Raw genomic sequence first — 26746 nt, 5'->3', positions numbered from 1 at the left:
AAATCGGGACCGGTGTGTCGAGACTACAGTACCGTATAAGGCTCTTGAAATGGCCGTCTCATTCCTTCCGAAATTTCCGTAGTCTATTTCGTTTTCATCTGAATTTGAAGTTTGATTTCTTTGGTGTGCAGGAGAAAGGCTCTTCATAAACCCTTGGATTTATCACTTCAAGCCATTATAATTCTACTTCCTGAATATCTTTCATAAGGATGGAAATTACGGCGAGTGTTAGAACAATGTTTAAATCGAGTCGAGTTCTCGCAGGCTGTTGCCGCCGCTATGCAGCCTCCACCTCTGGAGGTGACCAGGCCAGACTTCAGGGGCTGAAGGCTCTCCGGCTTCCGCAGATGAATAAGGTAGTCTGGCCGTGGAGAAGAATATCTAACGTTAGCCAATTGACCTAATTCATTGATGGCACCCACAGCCAGGCAGGCAAATATTTTGAATAAGAATAAGGAATGGGCCTACATGGACAGTAAATTGGCAGATGAAAAGAGCGAGAACCCAACGGAAGTGAATGGAAGAGAATTTTGACAACTTTTTTGTCTTTTTAGTTTACTTTTATATTATAATTTAGTCATTTTTTGTTCTTCACTTCTTGACTTGAATTGAAAGGACAACTTAAACACCAACGGCCAAGATCACTTTTGTAAAAACTAAAAACAAACAGAAATATTAATAAGAGAATAGAGTAGCCTACGGTCTAAGCCTTTATACTAAGGGATAAAATCAAGCTCTTTTTCATAAAGAGGAGGAAAAGAGGGACTTTAGTTTAAATGTAGGATGGGGGGTCGGGTGTCCGGACAATTTATATTTTGAAGCCTTTTTTGTCTTTGGATTACAATAAAAATGAGAATTCAATAGTTGTAATCATCTTCTATTTTGTTCTTTATATTTCCTAACATTTTGTACTAAAAATTGATGAAACTTCGCATGTAAATTTTTCCAAATGACTTATTAAAATTGATCGTGCGGACAAACAACCTGTCCGGACACACAACAACTGGGTATAAGATCAGGATGTGAATGTTCTGTGAAAATAACATTAATGATTAAGCAAAATTTTATAGCATTTTTACATCCGATTTTGATTGAATTTTCAGTGTGAATTATGTTTGCCCATATTTTTTATCAACTTGTTTAACTTTTTTAGGACTTTTTTCTAATTGTTTGAAGATATACACTTTCCTTCCTTGCCTACGCCCCTCAATATTCCATTTACTATACTTAGTCTTAGATCTACATGTAAACTCCATATAACAGTCATACTCATTGTTGCTTGCTGTAGGGTCGTAGTAACCTTTCACATAATCCTGGCTGTGTGACTCAGTCTCAGTGTGATTGTATTTCCTATGAAAAAATCTTTATGAAACTTTTTTGAGGATGCACTGTTTCAAGAATGAATTCCTTATACCCTCCATAGACCCTCACAATTCATGTAGTATACGACTTGTGCATCTAGAACACTAGCGTACCCAAGGGGGGGGGGGCAGAGGGGGCAGACTGCCCCCCCTGACGAGTCACAACCCATGCAAGGGACATATCCCTGCCCCCCCCTGACAAGTCTTGAAGACCTTTTTTTTTTTTGCTTGTCAAATTTTTATTTGTGGTTGGAGACCTTTTTTTTTTTTGCTTGTCAAATTTTTTGGCGGACGAGATCGTTTATTTGTAGTTGAAGACCTTTTTCTTTTTTTTTTGCTTGTCAAAGGACGAATTTGCCCCCCCCCCCCTGTGGAAAGTCCTAGGTACGCCACTGTTCTAGAATGGTTTTTATGTGATGATGACTTTTTTGTTTATCTTTATTGATTGTCTTGTCTTGGTTTATTGTCTATAAAAAGAGATGAAATCTCATTCTATTGTGAAGCACGATGACCATCCGAGGTTTGGGTTTTCTCAACATACATGTATGCATCATAGAGCAGAAATGAATGTGAAACCATATTTCTTGTAATATTGTTTCACTTTACCATCAGGCAATCTTTGTCCGAACAAACAACATGTCATGTAAGTGTTCATTTCAAGAAATTAGTCTTTGAGTTAACCTTATTTTTTAATAAAATAAAGATTTAAGATTTTTTTTTAAGAAAGTAAATGTCATACCATAAAAAGCTATAATTAAAACCTGCATTTTCATTGGTACTTTTCCCCTTTTCTCCACAATGAAAAATAATTAAAGGAAAAAATTTGAAAAAAATGTTTGCAACATGATACATGAAGCTGGAAAGAAGTGCTAAGTCAAAAAAGCACAAAAAGACCAAACACAAACAAGCAAAGAATATATAAAGTGTATTATAAATAAAATACAATAATAGCAAAGTCATGTTTTGCCATTCAGAGACTCGTTGCAGAGAGGTTATTATTGTTGTTACTTTTTCACCAATTCAATTCAATTCTTTATTCCATTATCATTCAAAACATAATACAAAGTAATAATATAAATCAGATACAATTTTACAGATGAACATTCTTACTTCGTAAAAAAAAACAGTATAAAATTGAGCATAAATGGAAATGAAAGGGTTCGCTAAAAGCAAAGTTTATAAAGTGTCGATCCCCCTTGGAAATGAAAAAAATATTGTTGATTTATTCATATATATATATGCGTATATACAGGAAAGAAAAAAGAGAAGGAAAAAATGTTAACTTCCTTGAAATCATTTAAGTTCATTTTGATAGGCTGTTGAGCATTATTACCGTGGTACATGTAGTTATCATATGAGGGTAAAGTTACCATGATTAAATTTTCATGCAGCAGGTATGGTCTGAATTTTGTGTGACTTACATGGATATTTACTTGATTAGTACTAGTACTTTGGTCTCTGTACATTGGTTGTTCTGCTATAAACTCTGTTGGCTCCTCTCAGAAATTTTAAAAAGTAAAAAAAAATGTTTAAAACTCCTCCAAAATAGACAGTTTTCAGCTGTCCACTTGATTAGGTGCTTGTTTTTATAGGTTATAGACTTGTTTATTTGGTGAAATGTATACAGAAAGCAAGTAGGAATATGTGAATATCAATTATCAAAATTTAAATTTTGTAGACCTAGACCCCTATTAAAAAAATAATAACTGCATCCAAAACACGATCTCTGGTAAAGTGGGAAAAGATGGCAAATCATTATACAAGGGACTGAAAATGTAGACACTATTTAGTACTTTCCAACATTTATTTTTATTCTGCCATTACATATTTATGTTTTTAGTGATTTGACCTGTCGTTTAATACTAGTTTAAAGTCTGATTTTAGAGACTACGTCCCAGGGGCGTGTTCACGCCTATGGTTCACGCGGCATGGCATGGCGCGATCGATCAGCTGTGCTTAAGGTGTGTGCGCACTTTTTGTTTACAATTTGCATTCGAGCTGCATTGCATTACATGTATATCTGGTCGACTGAGTCGAGGACCACTGAGCTAGCGGAGCTGTGCATTGGTTTTACTGACCCAAGAAACTAATTATTTTAACGATGTCTTCGGCACCAAAACATTTCCAAAGGGACCATCTCCAACATTCCAGACATTATGGACCAGATATTTTACGGGATACAAAGTTGAATAAGGTAGATTTACGTACATAGGCTATCCGATTCATTTCGTTTTTCGCCGCTGCGCTGCGTTAGCCAAGGACATTTGATAACACTGCCTTCGCCTCGGATCTGGCTGGGTGGTGGGTGATTGGGACGGGTGAGCCAGTGACACAGCACAGCTTTGACAACACGGACGACATCACACGATGGCCAATGTAAATAATGGTTTTGGCATGCCATGGTTTTCAATTGAGTCGTTCGAACGGTTCGACTTCTAGGCCGAGATAGATCTATATAATTTTATTTTGACTGACAACCTCATGCATGCCTCAGTCAGAAGTCAGAGAGAAAAGCACAGACCAACTTCCAATGACTGGTTTGATAATCGGCACCAACGTTGCGTTGCTATAATTCTTGTATCTTGTCAGTCAACATCTAACTTAGATTATTTATTAACGTTATATCATGTGATTGTACATGTAGATAGATCTAATTGTGAGTCAATTCAGTTGTTTAAACAGGATTACCCCAAAAATATCAATAAATAAAAATAATTAAGATACATGTAGAGTCTAGATCTGTTCCTTTTAAGGTTTTACACTCTCAACTTCAATTCATTTTCACTATATGTTAATGTAATATGAGGAAAAACAGAATATCCAATGCCAACAGTAGGCCTGGATTTATTCAATCTCATAATTTGGTAATGATTTCACTGAAAAAAAAAATGCATAAAATTTAAAATGCAATCTAATGAATGTGGGTATGGCTTGGCAAGCAGATGTGCTTACAATATGTAGGTCAGACTGTGACAGTATCAGATTCAGGTTGTGGCGCAAGGGATCCAAATCCCCTCTCTTTTTTAGAATGGCCCATGGAAGTAAAAGTATCAATAATGTAGCAGAATCCTACAAAATTTATGATTTGCAGCCCCTCTATTCAATAATCTCTATTTCAAAATCCTGGATCCACCTCTTTAGTGATGCATTGCATCCCATGAATTCAAGTCCGTGAACCAAGTCAGGGGGGGGGGGGCATCGTCAAAGATAGCAATTATTATAATTACATGCATGTATGTTTGAAGAGTGTGAAACTGGAAACATGCCCCCCCCCCCCACTGTTTGTATAAAACTTGAAGAAACTACAAGGAATGATTGGCCGACATGTACGTAGATATGTCAAATCCTTTCCATCCTTTCCCTTTCTACTTATGTACAGTAGTCCTTGGTGTAAAGAGTGGCATTTTTGTGATTTATTTTTTTATTTTTTTTACCATAATTTATATTCCTAGCTAGAGATAAACATGCCTATGAACAGATGATTGGTTTATTGCTTCTGGTGCCAGGAAGTAATTAAAGCACAAAGGAAGGTATTGAATGGATTGTGCTGGTAGTCTGATATACAGCATACTTTGATTCTCCATGATATTGCAATTTGTGTCTCTAGAAATATGTACTCTATTAAAAAAGGACAACAAATTCTATTCTTTTATTCAGGTCTGAAATTTTATAGAGTATACTGTTTCAACATTGTAGTGAAGGTGGAGGTTCTGCTACATTAGATGCACGTTAAATGAATCAAAAGTACATGAATAATGAATTGGGAGAGATAAAATGGTGAAATCAGGTGAATACATTAATAATCTAAGAGACATAGTGCATTTTGTTGGCCTTGGACACTTGATATGATTTTGAATGATGACATTTTATAGCTTCATGAAGATTTTGTAAAAGATGGCCCAACATAATTTGTGTAAATGCCAGGCCTGGTAGATGTAGTAGATGAAAAAAATATATAGATTTGTGAACAATTTGTTCTCACTTGGTAGGAACTGAATATTTCATCTTGAGTTTTAATCTTTGTGGAGTGGGTGTGAGCAAATATTTACACATTAACACACACACAGAGTAAAATATAGATACAGAGTTATGTTTTAAACAGAGGTACAGTAGTTTTGAAGAATGGATGGGGGGTGGATTCTGGACTCATACTCAGACAGTATGGCCGGACCATTCCAAAGTCCAGCTTATCTTGAACATGTACTTTATCCAAGACAACAAGTTACTGAAAATCAATTTACAATGGTTTCTTTATTTTTATTTTGCTGACTGTACGTTCATGAATTTAATATTGTGGGCGTAACTACTAAAAACTTATATTTTCATGATATGGCAGAAGAAAAAGAGACATGAAAATGGTGTAGAAATAGAAATTGTTACTTTGTTCAGTTTGTTGCCTACATGTACATGTACAAGCTTTGCAAATTGCCATTAATAAAAACAAATAATTTTGTATTTTCCCTCCTCATCACTGATACCGTAATAGCATCATTACTTGAATCTTTTATCATATTGTATTATTCTGTACATAATTTGAAAAGTGATATTAACAAAGTTATTCATGAAATGTATAAACGGAGCAAAACATCATGGGTACAGACCGTACAGGATCTTTAAAAAAGAAGAAGTTATGGTTTATAATTTGGTGATTATGGGCCACTTTTCATTATATTATGATATAACTGCTGCTATTATAGCACAATTACAATATAAGTGTTGATTGAAAGTTGTAAAATATTTTACAACTTTCAATCAACACTTTGTACTTGTGCTATAATAGCAGTACCAGAGCAGAGTTCCCTAAAAATACTGTAAATACCCCTATATTGGTATTGACATATCATATCAAAGATGCAATAAAACTGCCAAGTCATTGAGCTGATTTGTTTATAGTGCAAAATACATGTACTTGTTATGATCAGCATTTCAGGGGACTGTTTCATATAAAGACATATACTATAATACAGTTTCTATGAGAAGTTTATTATAAGCCAATCAAATAATGATTTCAGTAGCTTTAAACTGTTTGCAAATAACAAGTTTTATGAAACAGGCCCCAGATGACACCGCGGTCCCATTGTGATCCAAAGTCAACCCCTGCTTGATTGTTTTGCAATTTTCTTTTTAGAATGTTTGCAAACCTATATTGTATATTGTAGAAATATTTTAGAAACCAAAGTCATTTGTAATATCTGCTTCAGATAAGCTCACAGTATACAGTACTGTTTTTAATCTTCTGAAATAAATAGACTATTTGTGAATTTGCACAATTTGTTGAAACGAATCCTATTAAATTTTATTAAATTTTGTAAGGTTTGGAAACTCCAGAAAACAACCTTAATTAACATAATCTGCTTTGGTATACTTGATGTTGGGAGCTGAGCACAGATGCACAGATCAGCACATTGATATGATTTATGTTCTGAAATTATTAACTTTATTTTCTTTATGAAAAATCAATGCCTCTTCAGTAACTTGAGTAAGGGCAGAAACCGCAATGCAAGTTACATACAATGCAGGACGAGATGCCCCAAATCCACGCTATTTGTGTACACACTCATGGTGTACATGTAGATATGCGATACCTCCCTTTCTCTTACAAAACCCGAAAAGCAATTCAGACTTCACTCCCAGGGGTCTGGGTCTCTGCGGACAAATTTTAAAGAGTGGGTGCTGGTTTGGAAAAAAATATTGTTAAGCCTCCCAAAAGCTTTTCACTGCAAAATGATGATTTTGGTCAAAGAACATTTTACAAGCAAAAATAAAAAAGGGTTTTCTCTTAAAAAAGAAGTAACATTTCATCATATCAACCTGATTTCCAATGGTACTGCCTACGGTGTATAACATACGCACCGGCCACCCCGTAACAAGATCTTGGGGGGTGCTTCAGCACCCTTGCTTTCAGGGACCATGTTAACTCCTTATTATTACTCTCTTTTATGAATAATACAGGGTACAGCATTCACCTTGAGGGAGCGCCAGGCATTGGGTATCCATGGATTGCTACCACCTGTCATCAGCTCTATGGAGCTACAGGAAGAAAGGATCCTACACAACCTCAAAGATCACAGTCCTCTGGATAAATATGTACAGCTTATGGATCTACAGGTAGGTACATTAGTAAGGCTGTGATGTTTCTCTTTGTAATATTTATAATAATGATAATAATATGTCCATTTATATAGCGCAGTTACTATGTGCATATACTCAACTGCTCTTTGATAGTTGGTATCATATTATTACCCCGGCTGTAGCCGAGCTGCCATATTAATAGGCGCTGAAGCGTTCAAGGAATAAACCCTACCGGGTACCCATTCACCTCACCTGGGTCGAGTGCAGCACAATGTGGATAAATTTCTTGTCGAAGGAATTTATGCAATGGCTGGGATCCGAACCCATGACCCCTGTTTCAAAGTTCGCAGACTAATCCACTGGGCCACAACGCTCCACACAATATTTAATAAAATTTGTAATACTAGTATTTAGTGTGTCATGTGTAAAATATATACCAGTACTCATCTCTTTCATCTTGAACACAAGTACTGGTACATGTATACACTTTTTATTTCCTCTTCGAATATTGACCCCCCCCCCCCCACAGATCGAGGGAAAGGTTTAAAATGGGTAAGTCATTCCTTCAGCTCGCCCTGTAAATAGAGTGTTTTTTGTGTGTTTTTTTGTACTACATATTAAAGCCTACTGATTCATTTTTACAAGTATTTTCATTTTCAAATGCATAATTTGTTACAAAGGACTTGAAACTACACTTTATCAATTTTTTGTATTTTTTTGTCCGTAGGATCGTAATGAGAAGCTTTTCTACAGGGTCTTGTGTAATCACATCACAGACATGATGCCCATCGTGTATACGCCCACTGTTGGGTTGGCATGCCAACGGTATGGCTACATCTTCCGCCGACCGAGGGGGCTCTTCATCACCAAGTACGATAAGGGACATATCCGGGACATCATCGCATCCTGGCCAGAGCAAAACGTGAAGGTAAACACTCTTATTAAGAAAATTACAAAAAGTGTTCAAAACTTTCAAAAATAGTTGAAATGGAAATTGAGAGCAAAAGAGGTACATGTTTATTAAGTGTACCGGTTATCAAGGTAAAGAAAGAAATAGTTATATTTCATAATGCATGATAGCATTACACTGTATGAACGACTTTGAAAGGTCTTTGGATATAATTTCTCTGATGGCGCTTCATGCGTCTCCATCATCCATTTTAAGTACCCAGTTAATAGGTTAATGTACAAATGAAAATCGGTTGGTGCTATCCAGTGTAGATATGAAACCTTTGGGTACTCATAGAACACAGCATGTACATGTGTACATTGTGACCATTTAAGCTGTTGCCTACTAAAGTGCAGATATTATGGGAAGTCAACTTTATAGTTCAGATTACTCCTAGAAACAAGTGTTATAATATCAATACATGTTTGTATGGGATGTCTGCAGAGTGGACGAAGACCCATTACTACTTCATGAAACTGTTCCCTCAATCCTGCTTCGCGGAACTGTCACAAGCTCAGCTCTAGATACCCAATAAAATGTGGGTACTTTCATAAAACTGACACGCATTTCTATTGTCCATGAAAATTTGACAGTTTGGAAAAAAATTTGACCCTTAGACTCTGCAGAGGGATTGCTGCATTATTTTGCCAGGAATCAAAGTTCAAAATAAGGACATAAAATCAAATTTATTAAGGACATCGAGGCACCTTGTTGACATTTGAGCAGTTAGCCGATATGAAGGCTTTAGTAATTAACCATTGTTTTAATGATAACGTGACTATTAATGAGTTTGTCATCCAGCTGTGAGAATACTTGTGTTGACAAGTGATTAACATGTATCTTACAGTACACATAAAGGTGTTTACCTTTTGTGTTGTCAGTCCATACTATTGTACGGCTATGTGGTAATGATTTGTTATGTACAGTAGCCACTACATGTAAATGTAATCTACAACTACTGTATCTATGGTGAAATTTTGAAATGATAAATGTTTTTCCTATAATTTCTTTTTAGGCAGTATTTTTTTTTTAAAGCTCTTGGTAGGCCTATTTACAAAATTATTCTGTTGAGTGTTTCTCTCTCAGGAGTCTGATCAATTGTCAGGTATAGAAAATTCATGATTGATCTAATTGAATTTTTGTATCTAGATCTTTGTGGCAAGGGTCTGTAATTTTAGATTATAATTGAACAGAAAAAGAAAAGTATAGTAAAAAAAAGAAAAGGGTGTACATGTAATAGGTACTGTTTGAAGGAAAAGGTCGAATGGTTTGTAATATCCAGTTCCACCAGTTTTCATTATTTTTCGTTTTTCCTCCTGTTGTTTCCTAAATTCCTATCAATAATCACCTGTTTGACCTCATGCATCCTCTTCTACCACCCACATCAGGCAGCCTCTTCTTGAAAACAGTGATTATTGATAGAAAATAGAACAATGACAGGATATACATGTATGTATTGCCTCAAATTGATTGGAAATAGAGAGGCAAAAACAGGATGCTATATATTGTTGTCCTTCCCCTGGTTCTTCCAACAAATGTACATGACTCCCTCCATTCTGAGCAATTCTTTTATCTGTTTTCTCTAAGATCACTTTCGTTCATTATATATTTTGTATATATCCTGAGCACATGTACATGTAGATACCTGTGTTGATATGCACCTTAGACTAAGAATTCTGCATTAATATCAGCCATTATTTATCATATATGCTCCTCAATGAATAATGTACAATTTAGTTTGCAAGTTGTAATCTAAATTCTTGCCCAGTTTTATGGGATCCTTCAAAAAAAAAAAAAGATGGGCAAACTTTGTTTTAAACATTATTGATCAATATTGATAAAACTGATGGTACGAATATATTTGTTAATTTTGCTTCATCACATTCAACTCGTTCATCTGCGCTGTAGTTAATTTCTACTGGCTCTGAACTGATACTGTGTACTTTCTGATCTTATTAATAAGTTTTGCTTTGTCTTGTCTTCTTCATTCTTTTGCAGGCTATTGTCGTTACTGATGGAGAGAGAATCCTAGGCCTGGGTGATCTAGGCTGTTATGGGATGGGTATTCCTGTGGGTAAATTAGCTCTTTACACAGCCATTGCTGGTGTTCATCCTTCACAATGTCTACCTGTCATGATCGATGTCGGAACAGACCGCCAGGTATTGCATATTTTCGCTTTGCTCGAAATGATGAAATATATACATTATTATGACTTTTAGAAACCTCTTTTGTCTCACGGTCATAGGTGTACTCTGTGAAGGTTTTTTTGTTGTTGTTGTTTTCTTAGTTTTTTCAGTCACTGCTTCCTGTCCCCCCAGAAAAAAAAAGACAGTATACGTAAGAACAGGGACACTAATTACAATGGAAGAGAAGTATGACATACTTTTCTGTAAAAAGTGATCAATGATGATAGTCCAGTTGCCATTGTTAAAGGTTAAGATAGCCATGCCCACTGTTTTTTTTTTTTTTTTTTGGTCAGCTTCACCTTTAAGATATCGCATCAATTATCCCAATTACGGTACATATTTATGATTTTGTATAATAAAATGAGAGGGTTAGAAGGAAGTGGGGATACTCACAAGTGCTAGAAATCCTAGCTATTTTCAAATTTATAATGTCAGCAGCTACATGTATTTCTATTCATTATCATGAAAAATTTGTATGGAATATATTTGATGAATTATTGTAAAGCACATTACACATAATGTATTGCATCATGTAAATGTAATTTCATGCATTACATTACTCCAGTCACTCCTTGACGATCCACTCTACATTGGTTTGAAGGACAAGCGGGATCGATCTGAAAATTATGACCAACTAATTGATGAATTCATGGAGGCAGTGGTTGAAAGGTAAATAACAAGATCTGGGGGGTGTTTCACAAAGATTTAAAGATTTAAGTATGACTTAGAGTCGCACTTAAATGCCTAGTTACGTGCATTACATAAGGCATAACCACATTGGTCAGATCATGCAAAGAGGACGCGCACTACTGCGTATTGATCAATTAGATTGCGCGTTGTATTTTAGATGCACGTCGGCATTTAAGTGTGACTTAAGTCATACTTAAATCTTTGTGAAACACCCCCCTGGCCCCTATAACTCAAAGTTAAGCTATTAATCGCTTATTGAATAATGATAATGATAATAGATGGGATTTTTAATGCACCTAATCCTCTCTGCAGAGTGCCCAAGGTGCAGGTGGCCTATCAAGATCATCGTTGCATGCGCATTTTGCTCAGTAGGCTGACTAGGAACCAATCAGAACTCTTCTTTCAAATTATTGATTAATCGCTAACCTTTGTGTTATGGGGTCCTGGGCCCCACATTAAGCTTAGCGATTGATGGTGTAGCTGATTTCTAGGATTGATTGCATTGAGTATTGTGTATGATCAATCATAAAAACAATGCCATCATTTTATCGCTAAGCTGTATGTTGTGGGGTTCTGGGTGGTGTTTCACAAAGTCGCACATAACTTCACGCACACTGGAACAAGTTCTTAGGTGCTGAGTCAGCTACATGGGGATATATCATTTAGCACGGTAAAGGATCACCAGGGCCCCGCAAATCGCTAATTTGAAAGAACAATTCTGATTGGTTCCTGCTCAGTTTACTGTGAAAAATGTGCATGCAACAATGACCTTGATTGGCCTTTTCATTTAGCGATTAATCGCCAGCCTTTGTGTAACGGGGCCCAGTTGTGTTTTAAAGCAATGTGTATCTTATGAATAGCTTTATGAAATGGTATCCTGTAACATAACGCCTAGCAGTTAATCATGGAACTAATAGTTGCGATTGATTATATGCAATAAAGCAATCAATCATATAAATCAGCCCCGTGATCATTCACTAAGCTGTATAATATGGACCTAGACTATTTGTGCATTAGAATGACTGATTTGATAATTTTCTCCACTTTTTCCATGTAGGACCTTTTTTAGAGCCATTGCAAGGTCATTTTTTGCCGTTTAGGGATTTAGGATAGATTAATCAGTATGTAAATAAGATTCAGTGCCCTGCCTTACAAAGGTTTGCTATAGTTTAAAAATCATCTCAAATTGCAAATGATCAAAATTTCTTGTCTGTTTATTACACACATTTAGATCATTTGCAATTTGAGATTGATTTCAATATCACAACTCTTTGTAAGATGGGGTCCAGTTGAACTAGGTCCAGTTGTAGGCAAAGAATCTCTTCATGATTGGATGTTTAAACAATATAAATAGAGACTCCTTGAAAATGGCTGCAGCGTTAGAATCCATAACCAGAACTAATTTGGTCAATAGAATGATGTAATGGTTTAAATGTTGTATGTCATGAATGAGTTTAATACCCAATGCATGTGTATTACCCTCATTAGTTTCATATTAAACTCGGCTCCAAATAAATCAGGCAATTCAAATATTAACTGAATCATGTCCTTGTTATTATAATACTCAAGGATACATGGGTTTTACTTCTTTATTCCAAATAAATCAGGCAATTCAAATATTTGAAAATCTTATCTGAATCATGTCCTTGTGATTATAGTACTCAAGGATACATGGGTTTTACTTCTTTGTTTCAGGTATGGACAGAACTGTCTGATCCAGTTTGAAGACTTTGCCAACAGCAATGCGTTCAGGCTTCTTGAGAAATACCGCAACAAGTACACGGTTTTCAATGATGATATACAGGGTAAGCTTTGATCGAACACTTGGCTCTTAACGTTATAAACCACCAATGTGCACCACATAACACACATAAATTCCATATATGACATGTGAAGAAGAGTCATTAAAGAGGGTATCTCACTGGCTTCGTAACTCAACTAGTTTGCAACTCCAAATTTTGCTACAATTAGTTCCAGAGATGTCTCCTATAAATTATGGAGTCTCCTAGTTGTTGCAAGAACTTTGAAAGTTCTAAACTTTAATTGCAGACTTCAAGATTATGCACTTGCCCCGGCTGTTTTTTTTGTTGTTGTATTTTTCTATCCCTGTATCTGGTGCAACTATTGCGGAATTCATATCCAGTGTATCCATATTATTGTTGATAAGCTGAATCAGGTAGATTTGATTTGCCACAGTGCTTAGATTTATTGTTTTGCATTGCATGATGCAAATTAGACTGAACTGATCGATCCATTGATTGATTGATTTTATTTCTGCTTTCATATCAGAGATAAGTATACAAGGTAACATATATAAAATGTAATATGTAACAAATCAATAATGCAATAGTCATATAAGCAATAAAAATGAATATCAACAATATGTGTTATTCATTGAACACAATGGCAGTCTCCTGCATTCTGGATTCAGGTGGGTGTTTCATAACCTGTTTATAAGTTACAAATGCCTTTACGCACGACTGGTGATCCTTTCTTACGCCAGCTGATATATCTTTATGTAGCTTATTAAGCACTTATGAAAGAACATGTTCCAGTCGTTCGTAAAGTCATGCATAACTTTATGAACAGCTAATGCCCACCTGGTGGGTGTTTCATAAAGCTGTTCGTAAGATACGAACGACTTTAAGAACGACTGGTGATCCTTTCTTGTGGTAAATACTATATTGAATTGGCGATGGTTTAGCGCATAAGAAAGGATCACCAGTTGTTCTTAAAGTCGCTCTTAACTTACGAACAGCTTTATGAAACGGCCCCCCCCCCCAGCTGATATATCTTTATGTAGCTTATTAAGCACTTATGAAAGAACATGTTCTAGTCGTTCGTAAAGTCATGCATAACTTTACGAACAGCTAATGCCCACCTGTTTCATGAAGGACTTGCAACTGTTGTAACTTTGCCATTGTGGCAACTACCATAGAACCTTGATTCTGATTGGCTGCTGAGCCCTGTTACCATGGTAGTTGCCATAATGGCAAATTTACAATAGTTGCAACTCCTTTATGAAACGGGCCCCAGGTGGGTGTTTCATAAAGCTGTTCGTAAGTTAAGAGCGACTTTAAGAACGACTGGTGATCCTTACGCGCTTAACCATCGCCGATGAATATACCATTTACCACAAGAAAGGATCACCAGTCGTTCTTAAAGTCGCTCTTAACTTACGAAAAGCTTTATGAAACACCCACCTGGTTTGTGAGATTGGCTCAAGCTTATGACTCTTTGATATGTTTTGTTCTATTGGATCTCTACAGGTACAGCATCAGTGGCTGTTGCAGGGTTACTTGCTAGCTTGAGGATCACCAAGACAAAGCTCAGTGAAAATAAATTCCTTTTCCAGGGTGCCGGTGAGGTAAGAGTTCTTAGATCTTCAAATCTAGTTTAGAAATAGTTTGATCATGTATATATCGTGTTACTCTGGTATTCAAATATTCAAACCTTGGAAATCTAATGTGTTCTAAAGGTGTGAATTGATATGATCCTCACATTGGTAACAACATATCTTATTTTTTTCTACTGTATCTTAAATAATGAAAACAAATGATTGAAATAATATGAAAGATTAATCTGAAAATCAATTGTTTGTGAATTCTTGGTGGACTTCACTTGGCCTGAGTTCCCTTCTACCAGAGCTTCACATGTGTTATTAAAAATGTATTTGTAATTTGTTATAAATGCACAAAATCAAACTATAAAAGGGCACGCAAGTCAAAATTGTATGGTCAAAGCCCTGTTTTTTATTGCCATGTTATGAATAAGAAAGTGGAAGATTAACTTTATCTTCAGAATGTACATGACTCTGCCTACGTTGAATCTCTTGTGATCAGAGAAATCTGTTGTACTTAGGCAAAATTTGACTTAGAAGATATTATTAACACACATTTTGCATTTTCTTGGGCCTTTTTCATAAAGAGTTACGACTGTTGTAACTTTGCCAATATGGCAACTACTGTTTTGTTGGGATCGTTCATATCTTAGTTGGGAGCATCAATGATCACACAGGAATGTTCGATGTACAATTCAATCAAGAAACTTTATTAATAATCAATCTTCAGCAATATTACATGTAGAGTTGAAAAGTATATCACAACGTACGTCGATGTAGATCTTAACCCTGTGATGATCTTAACTTATCTAACCTCCACCCTTGGGTGTACACTCTATATTCAAGCTTCTACATAAATTATAGACCAAGGGTTTGGGTATAGGACAAAAGGGGGTTTGATTATTGGGAAGGGGAAGGCAGTTCTTTGTTCTATGATTAGGGGTTGTTTGAACTATTAACAATAGAGTTTTATTGGCGTGGATGAATAAGGGTTCTGAGAAGGGGGTATTTACATTATGATTTCTAGACTATATGTATGTAGTGATTTATACAATCACTACATTACACTACCATGGCAACAGGGCTCAGCAGCCAATCAAAATCAAGGTTACCATGGTAGTTGCCATAATGGCAAAGTTACAACAGTTGTAACTCTTTATGAAACAGGCCCGTGGTCTGAAATAATGCTTCAAGTTAAACAATTGTTCAACTTATGGAAGATTGAATTATGCAGAGTCTACAAGCTCTGCTTCTGCTTTTAGTGCCACATTTCTCATGTTTTCTGTATTATGTGTAATCTAGTTATGAATTTTTATGTATCTATTAGATTTATTGCCAATATGCCTCAATCCTTGTGTACCATTTTTTTGTGATATTGTTATGCTGTATGAACCTTCAACTGTTTTCTTAACACATGAGTGATACAAGCACTTGAACTGAACTGGTTCAGCGTAATGAAGACCGATGTTCTGTGAACTGTGATTTTGCTCATTATTAAAATGCAGAATGAATGATATTTTTTATCCCCACAGGCCTCATTAGGTATAGCTGATCTTATAGTCAATGCCATGCAGGAAGAAGGGCTTAGTGCAGAGAACGCTAGGCAGAGGATCTGGCTTGTAGATTCCAGAGGCCTGATTGTCAAGGTAACCATTCATGTACCATGTTATGGAGGGATTTGGACCTGTAAATACACACAAAGGTCCTTATTCTCAAAAGAGGTTTCAATTGTACCTTGGTACCAAACCATGGACTACACAGATTCTGTGTACACTAAGAAAAGTCCAATTATAAATGAACGCTTTTGGCAAAGGTTGCTAAAGTCATGAGTGATAATGAGAGAAATCTGCGTAGTCCTTGTTTTTGTACCACGGTACAGTTGGAACCTCTTTTGAGAATATGAGCCACAATGAATATACTAATAGTATGTGTTTGGTAAATAGCCACTTGGTCCACACCCACTTTGTCTACTTTCTATATGGTCTCATATCATATTGTCTTATTCTAGTTTCTCTGCTAACCATATTTTGATCTATAAACATTGCCATTTAGCCCATTTACCATTTTTGTCTAATTTCCTTTTGTGCTATACCCATTTTGTCTAATGTATAGATTTTGCTGGTCTATATTTTAAGATAATGTAACATTGTTCTTTGAAATTCTGTATTGGTTATTTTCGTGTACAGATATTTTTGTAAGTGGCTAGGGTCCGGACATTTTCGCAAGTTGCGATCGCGAAAAATGACAGCTTGTACAGTATGTCATGTCTGACTGCAAGTGTGAAAAATCCATTGAGACAAACTAACTTTCTCTTCTTTTTAATGATTGCATGTACAGGGTAGGCCTTCTGGCGGTATCTCGGACCACAAAGCTCGCTACGCCCATGACCACAAACATTTGACAGATCTACCTGAAATAGTCAATGCAGTCAAACCAACTGTACTTATCGGTAAGTTCAGAAAGTCTCAAGACTTTCCTTCATGACCGTCCAAGTGTGCGTTTTATAGGGGTTCTTAGGTCATAGAATTAATTTTTTTAAACAGTCTTGGGTGTTGTTTCATTAAGGATTACAATATCTTCCTGAAAATTTATCTGTAATAAGGTCAGCTGCCCCAAGGTGTTAAAAGCATGCAAAAAAGAAATTCTATCGTTGAGAAATTATTAATACAGCCATTCAAATTGTCAAAATATCTTCAGTGATTAGCACCTTGATGATGGGTCATGTTCTTATCAACATTTTTTTTTTGGGGGGGTAAAACCAGCTTGCTAATAGCAGTCTTTTGGCTGATGCAAGTTTTACATGAAAAAAAATACATCTCATCAATCATTAAACTTTCTCAAGCTCTTTACACTAATTATCCCTATTATTATTTGATTATTGTGATTACCTTCTGATAAGTTTGGGTTTTTACCTTTAACCATTTCATTCTAGGTGCTGCTGCAATCAGCGGCGTCTTCACACCTGATATCCTCAAGGCTATGGCATCCTTTAACAAACGGCCCGTTATCTTTGCGCTGAGCAACCCCACCAGCAAGGCTGAGTGCACTGCAGAACAGGCCTACACTCACACCAATGTAAGTGCACATTTAAACATGGTGTTTCATAAAGCTGTTTGTAAGTTACGAGCGACTTTACTAAAGACTTTACGAATGACTGGTGATCGTTACTAAAGTACTAAATCAACATCAATGAAAATTTGGTGTATATCAATTACCACAAGAAAGGGTCACCAGTCTTTCGTAAAGTTGCTCGTAACCTAAGAAGAGCTTTATGAAACACCTACCAGGGGACTGTTTCATAAAGCTGTTTGTAAGTTAAGAGTGCCTTTAATAACAACTGGTGATCCTTTCTTGTGGTAAATGATATTCACCATTAAATGTTCATTAGTAATTATTTAGTGCATAAGAAGGGCTCACCAGTAGTTCTTCAAGTCACTCATAACTTACAAACTGCTTACTGAAACACGTACCAGTTCTCCTTGTGTAGAAGATCTGCATTTGGTGATTGATTTTTAAATCTGTTCACACGTTCTCTCATCATTTCAGCACATAATTTCATGTACAGTTTCCCTTTCCATACAGGGGCAGCTTGTGTTCTTCTGTACATGGAAGTTCTTGTTGGCAATTCTGTAAAATGTGTACAGCTGGTCTGTATGTCAATTGACATTGTTTTAATCAAGTCATTTACGTGTAAATTGTAATAACCCTATCTCTCCTCGCACAGGGTCAATGTGTGTTTGCCAGTGGAAGCCCCTTTGATCCGTTCACATTACCCAACGGGAAGACACTGGTACCAGGACAAGGCAACAATGCTTACGTCTTTCCCGGCGTAGCTCTTGGTATCATCGCCTTTGGGATAAGGCATGTCAGTGATTCAATCTTCCTTGAGTCGGCAAAGGTAGGAATTCAAACTGTCTTTTGTCCGCCGTTCCCACATCTGTCATTTTATCTACAGTTGACTTTGAAAAAAAATCTTACAAATCACTCTATTCAATGTTTTTGTGACTGTTGACCGAATGGAGGGCTGATTTTGTCCAAAATCCAGAATTCAGATTTTTATTGATACTTAGAAACTACTTGATTAATAATGTTTTTGTCTATAAGAACACTTGTATGTATGCCTCAAACATTGACCCACATCCAATTTTTTTTTCAGACAGTTAATTTCCAATGTTGCCAATTCCATTTCTTTTGAAAAGTGTCCTTTCAGCAAAATTAAGGAATTGACAGCACATGAAGTTAAATGATGGAACTCCTTTAGGGGGTGCTTCAAAATTTAAAAGAAATAATGTTTTGTTTACAACACTCATAAAAATTGAGGAAAAACAAATCAACTTATTTATTAGTCAAATGAGACAGCTTGGTATAACCTGATGGTTGAACAACCCATAATCCTATCTGTTCTATCCAACACATTTATTCCAGTGCATTGCCAATTTAGTGACCGAAGCTCACCTCGGCGAGGGACGTGTCTACCCCCCTCTCGAAGACGTGAGAGAAGTATCCGTCCAAATCGCTGTCCGTGTCGGCGAGTACGCTTACGAGACCGGTATGGCGTCCAAGTACCCCCGGCCAGACGACATGGAGGCGTATGTAAGGAAATGCATATATGACTACGAGTATGAGTCGTTCACGCCTGAATACTACGACTGGCCCACCACCGACTCCAAATACTAGGTGCTATAATCGTAACCTCTGTGATATGAACTAAAAATAAGTTGAAGGAAATACAAATATATATATATATCTATAGATTTATAACTAATTTTATGCCATTTATGCCATAGATGAATCTATTTTGCAATTTGACATTTGCTGGTTATTTAAAGATTATGCAGATATATCCCACCTCATTTGGTTGGCTTATTCTTACACTTTTTTAATTTTCAAAGTGCTCATGTATGTGTGGTGTATGTAGAATGGTGGTGATGAAAGATATAATGAAAATTAGTGTTTATTAATATTATATAAATGTATGTTTTTATTCTTTTGAAAACTCATGCACAAAACTGAGAAGAGTGCAGTGATCATGGGAACGGTTTGTGGATTTTTTTTACCCTTGTGCACTTCATTGTTCCCTGATATGTATATTCTATTTTGCGGAGACCCCTTTCGTCGTTAAAAGACTATTTACTTAGGTATTCAAATGTGGGGATTTTTCTTTTCCTGGAACCCTATTAACAAGACACAGCCTGGTATTAATAAATTAATCAGAATTCTTGTAATTCAATCCATATCTTGTTGATATTTTTGGCACCATTAGTCAGTCTTTCAGATTGACATGTGCTACCTTTGTCTAAGAAGTATTCATACATGTAGATCCGTGTACGTTAGTGAATTGTTCTACTCTTCCATCTGTATTATGTTGTCTATAATATGACTTTTGGGAAAAAATGTACTTACATGTATGCTCCATTGACTTAGTAACACTTTTTTGCTTGTTATGAAGGAGAAGTATTATAAGTAAGGTTTCTATTATATTGAGGGGGGAAATTATTCACCAGCAGGTCTGTTTCACTTAGAATGCGATTGGACACTAATCATTTTGTTTAAAATGTGAATATTGAGCTTTTTAACCTTTCTGTAAGCTACATGCAGACCTATACAAAACTACCGAGGGGCAAATCCCACTCTTGTATATGATTGCTATTTCACTTATGCAATAAAAACAGTGGTCTCTTACATAGAGTGCATCACTGCATGTCTCATTGTTGCAGAATCATCACCCTAGCTTGATGTGGATATTAAAGGACAAGTCCTCCCCAACAAAAAGTTGATTTGAATAAAAAGAGAAAAATCCAACAAGCATAACACTGAAAATTTCCTAAAAATCGGATATAAAATAAGAAAGTTATGACGTTTTTAAGTTTCGCTTAATTTCACAAAACAGTTATATGCACATCCCGGTCGGTATGCAAATGAAGGAACTGAGAAATCACTCACTCACTATTTCTTTTGTATTTTATTATATGAATTATGAAATATTCTAATTTTCTCCTCATTGTCCTGTGAAAGAAAGCTTTATTTCTCACTGAACATGAGGAATGACAATTGTTTAACATTTTATGATTCAGTCAAGTTGGTCGTTATCATCAAATCTGTAAAAATTGAAATAATGTATAATTCAAACAATAAAAAACATAAGAAATAGTGAGTGATGGACATCGATTCTCTCATTTGCATGTGACTAAATTGTGCATATAACTATTTTGTGAAAAATAAGCAGAAATTTTTTAATGTCATAAATTTCTTATTTTACTTCCGATTTTGATGAAACTTTCAGCATTATGCTTGTCTGATTTTTCTCTATTTATTCAAATCAACAATTTTCTGAGGTGGACTTGACCTTTAATACAGTAAACTAGTCGTATTATAAGGAATTTATTCACTAGGTACATACATGTATTTACCTCACCTGGGATGTAGATCCCTGTCTTGCCAAAGAAAATGAATGCTGTGACAGGATTTGAACCTCTGACCTTGTGGTTCACAGCCCTGGTACTTTCCTACTGGACTTTGACACCTTGCCAGATGATGTATCACTTTCAAGTGTCATTGGCCCAAATCAACAAGAGGTTTAAACTCTAAGGGGGTACAAAACCAAGGACTATGCATATTTAGTATAGATAACAAGGAAAGATCCAATAATAAATGGATGATTTTCGCAAAGGGCGCTTTATGCATGCTTGAATTAATTAAGATTGTACAAAAAAAATCTGCAATGTCCATAGTTTTGAACCCTCTCCTAGTTCGAATTTCTCAGTGCCTTGTGAATTTGTGGCCATTGGGTTTGTGAAGTACAGTACTTTTCATCATCATAATATAGGCTGGTAGTTCACCGGACTGAAGGTACCAGGTTCAGTTTTCAACACGGAAATAGTATTAGAAGCGGAATTGTCTCTAAATACGGTTGACGCAATATTTGCTCCGGGCTTAGTATCGTCTAAGGTGTAGGGTTATTTTTAGGGTTGCATTAGGGTTATATGTTACGTTTAGGGTAGGGTATAGTTAAGCTTTTTCGGTATACCGGTATTAGTAATACCGTTCGGTATGAACGGCATACCGGTATGGATACCGCCGTTAAAATTTCAATACCGAAATACCGTCATACCAAAAGTTGAAAATATCATACCGGTATTTTCTTCTGTATTGTCCTCTATGGGTATTTTTACAGTAAAATTAAGCCAAAACAATAAGTTGTTTGGCTCTCTCAACGTATTTAATGAAATCAGAATCCGATAATCTAACCTCGAAATGAATACATCGCCCCTGAACTAATGTCTGAGCTCCGCTAGCCGCTGCATAAGGCCTCGGCCCCACCGCTACGTAGCTAGGCCTACATGGGGTGCATATCGGCTGCATGCACTTGTGCACACAGCTACAGAAAACAAACGAAGTCGATCGAGATGGGGAGCATTTCATGAAGATTTTTCAGTGGTTTCAACAACAGATTTGCTTTCCTCCAATCACATGCGAGGGTTTGTCATAGCTTGTAACATCCCTCTATAAACAAACAAAATCACAGACAAAACTCTTTTTGAAACACTCCCCAGCCTGCCTTTTGACCACGTGGTGTCTTCAACAAAGTATCAACCTTGGGGCGTTGACTGACAAACCACAGGGATTAACACTTGCTTTTTTCTTTATGCAAGTTTTTTTTCTCGGACTGCTCTTAACTTTTTTTTTGGGGGGGGGAGGGAGGGGGTGCTGGGCATCGACAGACAAACCACATGGATTAACACTTTTTTTTTCTTAGTGAAAGTTTTTTTTCTCGGACTGCTCTTAACTTGTTTCAATTATGACAAGTTTACTTTTATGCAGCCTGCTACAAAAGTCGTTTGACACCCCCCCCCCCCAATAATAAATAATACATACATAAATATAAAAAATAATAACAAATAAATAAAAAACATGGAAACAAAATGTTACGCCATCCCTCTTGGTTTATTTTGAAAATGATCTGTGAAGTGATCGTGAATGGAAGAAAATGGCTGGAATATTTGTGTGATTTGTGATGGGTGATGTATCCTTTTTGTGCATGTGCGGTCATGAATAAAATGAAATAAACTATTGGATTGATTTTAATTTAAATTTATGATGGACTGGTGGCGTGATAAGATGATCAACTCAATTTTGGCATGTGTGAAAGATAGAATTGACATTATTAAAATGAAAAAGTATTGATGACCAGGACTTGGGGGGGGGGGGGGGGCAAAAGACAGAATTAGAAAAAAGGGGGGAAGATCGAGACTCGGAGAAGAGGAGGATGTTGATTGTTTGTGGTAAGAGAGGGGTGGTGACGGGGAGAGGAAAGAGAGAGTGAGGAATTAAGGGGCTGGGAGATAAAGAAAAACAAAATCAAGAAAAAAGAGTGAGAAAGAGGCGGCCGCGGGATAAGAAGTCAAGGGGGAGGTTTTTACTGTGGAGATTCACAAGAGGGAGAAAACATGGCCTGAAGGGAGTTAGCTAAGAGGGGGGGGGGGTTCAACACAATGGACATAAGAAAAGTTATTTACGAGATGTCAAAATTTGAGGTCGACAAACTTTGAACCTTCGACGAACACGTGTTGATGTGAGTGGTAAAAAAAGGGGCGTATCTAAATGTGAATGAGTGGGGCCAAATCGGTGAAGGGAAAATCACGCAAATCTCCTTGACTGTTTCAGCAGGGAATTTGGTGCTTGGAACTTGGGGCATGTACACACGTTTAGCAAAATAGCAGTGAGTAGGTGCGGTATAGCATTTGGTAACTTGACTACATCTAATTCATTTCAGCATGGAGATAGGATTAATAAATTGTACCACGTGCTTGCTGAGATAATTTCGCGCACGTGCACAGGTAACTCTCTCTCGCCGTCTCGGTGGGGCCGGGAGAGAGCATGATCGTATAACTTTTTGCTCAGGTCTTTATAATAGTTGGGACTTGAAATACGATAATTTCTCATTTTCTAATCTCTCTTTAATAAACAAATCATGATTATTTCCATTTGAAAATCTAAGGTTAGTGGTGACTTGCAAGGCTCAAGACAAGTCTCAACTTCGTCATTTTTAATTTTTTTTAATCTATGAAAATATGTTTGAGAAAGTTTCTGTCAATGAGAACGGACCATGCTGAGCATTCCTCAGCTGACCGCAAGCATCCACTCTTTATCCGAGGCCATATCAGGGCTAAACAAACATTGGACACTGTTTGCACAATGAATTGGGAATTTACACCGGTATTAGTCGGTATACCGGTATTGAAGCAATTAGTAATACCGGTATTGAAAATATCAATACCGAAAAAGCTTAGGTATAGTGTTAAACCCAGGGTTGAAGTTGGTCATTTGATTAGTGTGTGGAGCGCTGTGGCCCAGTAGATTAGTCTTTTGACTTTGAAACAGAGGGTCGTCGGTTCGAATCCCAGCCATGGCGTAATTTCCTTCGGCAAGAAATTCATCCACATTGTGCTGCACTTGACCCAGGTGAGGTGCATGGGTACCCGGCAGGGTTTATTCCTTGAACGCTTTAGCGCCTATTAATATGGCGGCTTAGCTACAGCCGGGGTAATAATATGATACCAAGTATCAAAGCACAGTTGAGTATATGCACATAGTAACTGCGCTATATAAATGGACATATTATTATTATCATTATTTAGAGCAGAGCAATTGCCGCCAGAGCAAATGTCATGGAACCCAAAATATTGCAGGTAAAAGCGTTATCAAGGTATTTATTGAAGTGGGTAAGCGAGTCAACATGTGCACCCCTGGGCCTAGACAGATAGTCCTCCAGTAAGGGGGTCGAGAAATAGCTTGGTGTTTCGTATAGATTGTATGTTATGCGCGACTTTACAAACAGCTAGTGGCTCTTGTTTAGCACGAAGTCAGATTCTCAATTTTGATTAATCCGCTACAGTTGAAATCACATCTTTGTAGATAATACAATATGTACATGTGAAGAAAAACAGTGTCAGTAGAACTGAAATGAAGCAAATTAGACTTACTGCCAGCTATCTTGCTACCATTGAAATATTAATAATACAATGCAGTATATGTTTCACTGATATTTCCCACCTGCACTATTAAAAAAATGTGTTATTTAATTGTTGTCCTTGATAGTAGCAGTAAGGAACATAAATGTACTTTGAGCAACCCTGGTATAAATTTGTCCTTTGTAAATTCATTATTCTTGGATGTGCTTGAAAGAGGTGGGGGGGGGGGGAAGGGGGGAGGGGAGCAAGTTCCTATCTTAAGCCATTTTTTATTCCATGATGCACAATAGAGAAATATGTGATTGTAAAATTCTAGAAAAATAGATGTATATCTGTTACCTCAATTGTGTAAACTACACATTAAATGTGACCAGTATTGTGTATTATTTGTTGTGAGTATTCATAGTCTTGTATTATGTATGTGAAAACCTATTGCAACCAAATCAGTTGTTGGATAATAGGTTAGGATTACACGATTATGAAATAGTGTAGTTGTGAAATGTAATTATGTACTATCAAACAAAGTGTATTGATAAAGAAATAAATTATATGAAAAAAGAAACTTTTAACAGCATTAATCTTTATTACGCAGATGAAATATTTATGAATTACATGTAAAAGCAAGATATTCTTTATTCATGAATCTAAAAAAATGAAGTTGAACTTGCCAGTGACATTTTAGAATTTATCTGTGGAAGCAATCATTCTCAAAAGCCAAGAAAAAAAATGACATTGAAAGGAATTAATGATCTCAAGCTTATTCTTGCATTGTTTATGTAATTTAATTGGTGGGGTATGTTGGTCCATAATGTGGTTTGTAAGAAATAATTCTGATATAGTGTACTGAATAAACAACATCTGTGGACTGGTATTAAAATGTTCTGTGGGTAACTACATAATTGTGGCTTAAGTCATTTTATTGTTTTGACACCAGTGGCGTGTGGAAAGAAGCATTTGACTGAATACTAGATGGCATATCATAGTTTTTATCAGCAGAAAACTGTAGGAATGAATAAAAACAATTTCTTCGAGATTTGAAAGATTACATGTACCGTATGCCAAAAGTCTAGTAAACACATATCTAAAGGTGTACATAGGGTTTTCACATTTTGGCTACCTACATGTATACCAATAAATGTGTTTTCATCACTGATTTTAATAACTTTGCCTGGCTTGGTGAATCTTGGCCACATTTTTACATAAAATATCCACAGAACAGTGTTCCAAACTATCAGTCCCACTGAAGATACAGGAAAATCTGTTGTACAAGCAAGTGAGCTCCTGCCTGTGTAAAAATGCCAATTATCTATAGCAAGACCATTTGTGACCTCATTTTAACTTCTCCTGTTGGGGGTAGACATGTACTGTACACACTTTAATGAATTTGTCAACATATGTATAGTTATCAGGTACAGTATGTGAAATAATGTCAAGTACTGATATATACAATGTTGTTTAAAAACTATATTGGACAAGTTTACTACCAAAGTCTTTAGTGCTTCCACCATTAGCTTTTGTAATGTGATGGTAGGTCTGTGTGATATTTGCGAGGCAAGTGGATGTGAAAACTTGGAAGGTACATGTAGAATAAAAGAGTAATACCCCATGCCAGAATAATTTGTGTTAATGTCTTGTTTTTTTATTTGTGTGTATGTTATGCTAATTAAAGTATCCTGTCAAATTCACGAAATGTGGGAACATCTGTGGACTGCTGCCATATTTGAGCATTAATTAGTCTATATATCGGTGGATTTTTTTTAACAAGAAAGGAATAATAGGCCTATCTTATAAAATGTTGGTATCACTTCCTTTAATTTGAAGCTACATGTATGTGGCATTTGTTAGAGCCATTTCCCCTCTCACACACTTTTTGCGTGCGTGATTAATTTCAACACTGCACGCTGAATTTATTTTTAAGGGAAAAAAACTAGTTTTGCGCTGGATATTTTCTGTCAACTCTGCTTTCTCTCCAATAGGGCATATCGATGATTAAAAATTAGAATTCCAACACAAGAACATAAAAGATTTCATGATTTCCCCCACAGAAATAAAACTTTGCAAATTATTTGAAGAATGGAGAATGTTCTAACATTTGTCGTCTGTGACAGACAAGTTGTCCGAGCTGACAGCTTAAAGTTGGAAATAGATTTTTTTAATGAAACTGTCAATTGCATTT

At 36.3% G+C, this 26746-nt stretch overlaps 1 protein-coding gene across 2 annotated transcripts; it reads left to right on the top strand.

The window, feature by feature from the left end:
* Positions 1-22469, top strand: LOC129259025 (NADP-dependent malic enzyme-like). 2 transcript variants are annotated; one of them, XM_054897293.2, is made up of 12 exons: positions 1-356; positions 7314-7469; positions 8161-8361; positions 10381-10542; positions 11135-11238; positions 12955-13064; positions 14529-14626; positions 16132-16245; positions 16937-17048; positions 17532-17674; positions 18324-18497; positions 19025-22469. In XM_054897293.2, exons 1-12 carry the CDS (start codon positions 210-212, stop codon positions 19274-19276), a joined length of 1773 nt encoding a protein of 590 aa, XP_054753268.2. In that variant the 5' UTR covers positions 1-209; the 3' UTR covers positions 19277-22469. The 2 variants fall into 2 exon arrangements, with proteins under 2 accessions (XP_054753268.2, XP_054753269.2); XM_054897294.2 differs by lacking the exon at positions 1-356 and adding an exon at positions 3281-3555.
* Positions 22470-26746: the final 4277 nt, after the last annotated feature.

This window comes from Lytechinus pictus, chromosome 4, assembly GCF_037042905.1.
Source record: "Lytechinus pictus isolate F3 Inbred chromosome 4, Lp3.0, whole genome shotgun sequence".
Lineage (NCBI taxonomy): Eukaryota > Metazoa > Echinodermata > Echinoidea > Temnopleuroida > Toxopneustidae > Lytechinus > Lytechinus pictus.
The sequence above is the reverse complement of the archived record's forward strand: the minus strand, read 5'-3'. Positions and strand labels throughout refer to the sequence as shown.

Bases quoted from the DNA above. Each gene is read 5' to 3' on its own strand.
- LOC129259025 (XM_054897293.2), top strand. From the start codon at position 210: ATGGAAATTACGGCGAGTGTTAGAACAATGTTTAAATCGAGTCGAGTT. The intron at 357-7,313 runs GTAGTCTGGCCG...TGAATAATACAG, and splicing joins GGCTTCCGCAGATGAATAAG to GGTACAGCATTCACCTTGAG. The intron at 17,049-17,531 runs GTAAGTTCAGAA...ATTTCATTCTAG, and splicing joins CAAACCAACTGTACTTATCG to GTGCTGCTGCAATCAGCGGC.